The 3,155-nt window shown below is 51.5% G+C and overlaps 1 protein-coding gene across 1 annotated transcript in view; it reads left to right on the forward strand.

Annotated features, from left to right (window-relative positions):
• Positions 1–1,143: 1,143 nt before the first annotated feature.
• The window catches only part of ARR3 (arrestin 3, retinal (X-arrestin)), a 6,663-nt gene continuing 4,651 nt past the window's right edge, over positions 1,144–3,155 (forward strand). The window contains exons 1-5 of the mRNA XM_010192432.1: positions 1,144–1,160; positions 1,691–1,721; positions 2,108–2,168; positions 2,426–2,470; positions 2,857–3,056. Coding sequence (XP_010190734.1) covers positions 1,144–1,160; positions 1,691–1,721; positions 2,108–2,168; positions 2,426–2,470; positions 2,857–3,056 — 354 coding nt within the window. The remainder of the gene's footprint in view (positions 1,161–1,690; positions 1,722–2,107; positions 2,169–2,425; positions 2,471–2,856; positions 3,057–3,155) is intronic.

Below are 3,155 nucleotides of genomic sequence, written 5' to 3' on the forward strand. Positions count from 1 at the left end.
TCATACATGGGAGATGCAGAGGAGGAGTTCAGCTCTTCTCCAACTTTCATTGTCCCATCCCCAATTCCTGGGCTCTGGAGAGGGCCGAGCCCGCAGCACCGCTCTGCCCCTGCTCCCTTCGCATCTTCTCTTGCTGCCGCCTAAGAAACCCTGCAGGTGAGGATGCCTGAGCTTTACATCCCACAGCACCTGAGGACATCAAAGTTCCTGTGTTTGGGACTAATCCCTTGTTTTCCAATGGGGAAGAGGATCATCTCCTCCCCCTCCATATCCATTTCTTCTTTCTTCCCAGCATCCCTGCAATTGCATAAAGGGGCTATTCTGCCTATGCACCCCTGGGCTTAAAATCCTGCCTAGGCTTAAGCTTTGCTAATGTCAGAGCTGCCTAACTTTAAGAAGCTGAGCTCATCCCATCTAATCTCCCCGTGAACCAGCTGGTGATCAGCACAATATTTACAGTTTAACTCAGGATGCCAGGCTTGAACAAGCAAAACACAGGCAATGCAGTTGGGCAGAGCTGGGAACGGAGGGGCTGTGGGTTGGGACCTTGCACCTCGAGACTTCTCTGCCCACGGGGTGGTTAAGCTGCCCTTGGCCTTTCTGCCTGTGGTTTCCTTGCTCTCCTGTGAGTGACAGCAAAAAATGAGCCTGTTCCTGCCCTTAAGCCACAACAGCCAATTTCCTGCAGACAAGAAAAATTCATAAAATTCAAATTCTGTAACCCTTTTTGTTCATTTTCTTGCCTTTCCCAGCCTTGAACTCACTCCCTTGTGAGTCACCCCTGTGCTTTCTGTTTTCTAAAGCCTGCCTACCTCAGGCACAGCTCTACTTTTCCTTTCCACCTCCTCTTCACTGCCTTTTCAGCCGGAAGTGAGGGGATTGCTCTGTTCTGCTGCCCTGCCAGAGCTCCACTGCAGTGTGTGCCTTGTGCGCACTCCAAAGATGGGCAGCCCCAGCTGAACCCTGAGCATCCGAGCTCTGCAAAGGTGAAAGGCCCAGCAGTGCCATAATCTGAGGGCTCTGCAGCTCGTTTGGAGATGGATTTTGTTGATGGCTGGTGACTGACCCTTCCCCACCACCTCACCCAGCCCTTTAACTCTGTTTCTCCCCACAGGTTCCTGCCTGCGTGGCCACTGACTCAAAATGGGAGACGGAGCAAAGTAAGTGTCTGGTTTTCTTTTTTTTTTTTTATTAATTGGGATGGAGCAAGGCACTGTGGGGCAGGAGCAGGGGGAGAAAGCGAGACCCCTGGTTCCCCCCCGCCACTGCCCCTACAGGGTGGTATGTGATCTTGCTTGAGCAAGATGGAGTGAGCTGTTGCAGGGCCAACAAAGCATCTTCTCTTCTGCCTGCTGGTGCTTTCTCGGTTGCCCTTAAGACACAGCCAGCTAACACACTCCCTCCATGGTCATACACTGAGCTCAGGAGTGTGAGTGACATCCCCTGGGGCAGCCAAGTGGGGTGGATTTGGCTCCCAATTTGCAGGACACCAAATTCCCCAAGGCCAGGACATCCCATGCACACTCTGTCATAGCTCTTGGAGATGCACCATGCTTGTAGGGAAGCCCTCACCTCCTTGTCCGAGGGAGATGAATGGCCTCCCCTTCCTCCCTGCCTCAGAAATGGGGCTGTGCTGCATCCAGCCTCGTCCAGGGCTTTCCCAACCCATCTGCCTGTGTTTCCTTCACAGGGTGTTCAAGAAGACCAGCCCCAACACCAAGGTGAGTTCATACATACAGAGATGGGACCGTGTGCCCCATCCCTCCGTGTGGCTCAGCCCGAGGTGTAGCCTGTGGCTCAGGGTGGCTCTGCCCAGGGGATGGGACATGGGCTGGGTTTTGTTTCCCTTTGAAATTTGATTGACTCCTGCTACACCTGCCACGATGCCACCACACGGCTTGCTTTCCAAAATAGAAAATTTTCAAAATAGAACTTTAAAAAAAACCCAACCCTTTATGAACCCTTAAATGTGATGCCTGGTCCAACACGCTAATAATGGCAGGGTTAACAAGCCCCATGACACAACACAGGGCTGGAAAATTTTAGCCAATTCAATGGCAAACACTAACATCTTTGCTTCTTCCCTTCCACCCTGTGCTGCCTCCAGCTGTCCATCTACCTGGGGAAGAGAGACTTTGTAGATCACGTGGACTCGGTGGATGCTGTAGGTGAGTGGAGCTGTGCACATTATGGAGGCAGAAGCACAGGCAGCAAGCGGTGGGGAAAGGGACTTTGTCCCTCTGCAAAACAACCCAGCCATGTTGCCAGTGTCGACGCTGTTGAGGCATTGTCGTCCCCCTGACTGACAGCTCCTCTTGGTCACCTTCCCAGCTCATGAGCAGATTATTTGAAATTTAAAAGCACTGTAATTCTGCAAGGATTTTCCCAGTCAGCCGACCTCACCTTCTTCTCTGCTTGCTTGCAGATGGTGTCTGCCTGATTGACCCTGAGTACCTGAAGGACAGAAAAGGTATTAAGACACAAAACCTCACATTGTAAGGGGAAGGAGTGGAAATTGGTGCAAAGCTCACAAGCAACCTGGGACTGTGGTCAGGTTAAAACTGCAGTGTCAGGGCCATGGCAGCTGGCCTGGAGGGGAAGGCTGCCTCTTTTTTCTCATCTTTTGTGCCTGGGGCACCAGCTCTGAAGCTACCCATGCCTTGCAGAAAGATGTGATGAATGTTGTTAACTTGGTGCTTGAGGTCTGGGATCTGATAAAAGGGCCATATTTCTCCTAAAGAGTTATTAAAGTAGATTTTCTTTCTTTCCTCTTTTCTCAACCCCTTTCCCCCCATGCCTTCCCTTTATCTCACCCTTCCCCTAATCCCACTCCTCTCCATTTCCATCCGGCTTCAGTGTATGTGACGCTGACTTGTGCATTTCGCTATGGTCGAGATGACCTCGACGTTATTGGGTTGACCTTCAGGAAGGACCTCTATGTCCTGACCACCCAGATCTTCCCACCGGTGCCGGAGCAGGCACCCAAAACCCTCACTACTTTGCAGGAGAAGCTTCTGAAGAAGCTTGGAGAGAATGCCTACCCTTTCACCTTCGAGGTAGGGGCTGCTCAGCCTTTCCCAACCACACACACCAAAATGGTGTGCACCAGGGCTCATCTCCAGGCACATTCTTTATTTACTTTATTCTCTCTTTCC

The sequence above is a fragment of the Mesitornis unicolor genome, unplaced genomic scaffold (genome assembly GCF_000695765.1).
Source record: "Mesitornis unicolor isolate BGI_N332 unplaced genomic scaffold, ASM69576v1 scaffold21449, whole genome shotgun sequence".
NCBI lineage: Eukaryota > Metazoa > Chordata > Aves > Mesitornithiformes > Mesitornithidae > Mesitornis > Mesitornis unicolor.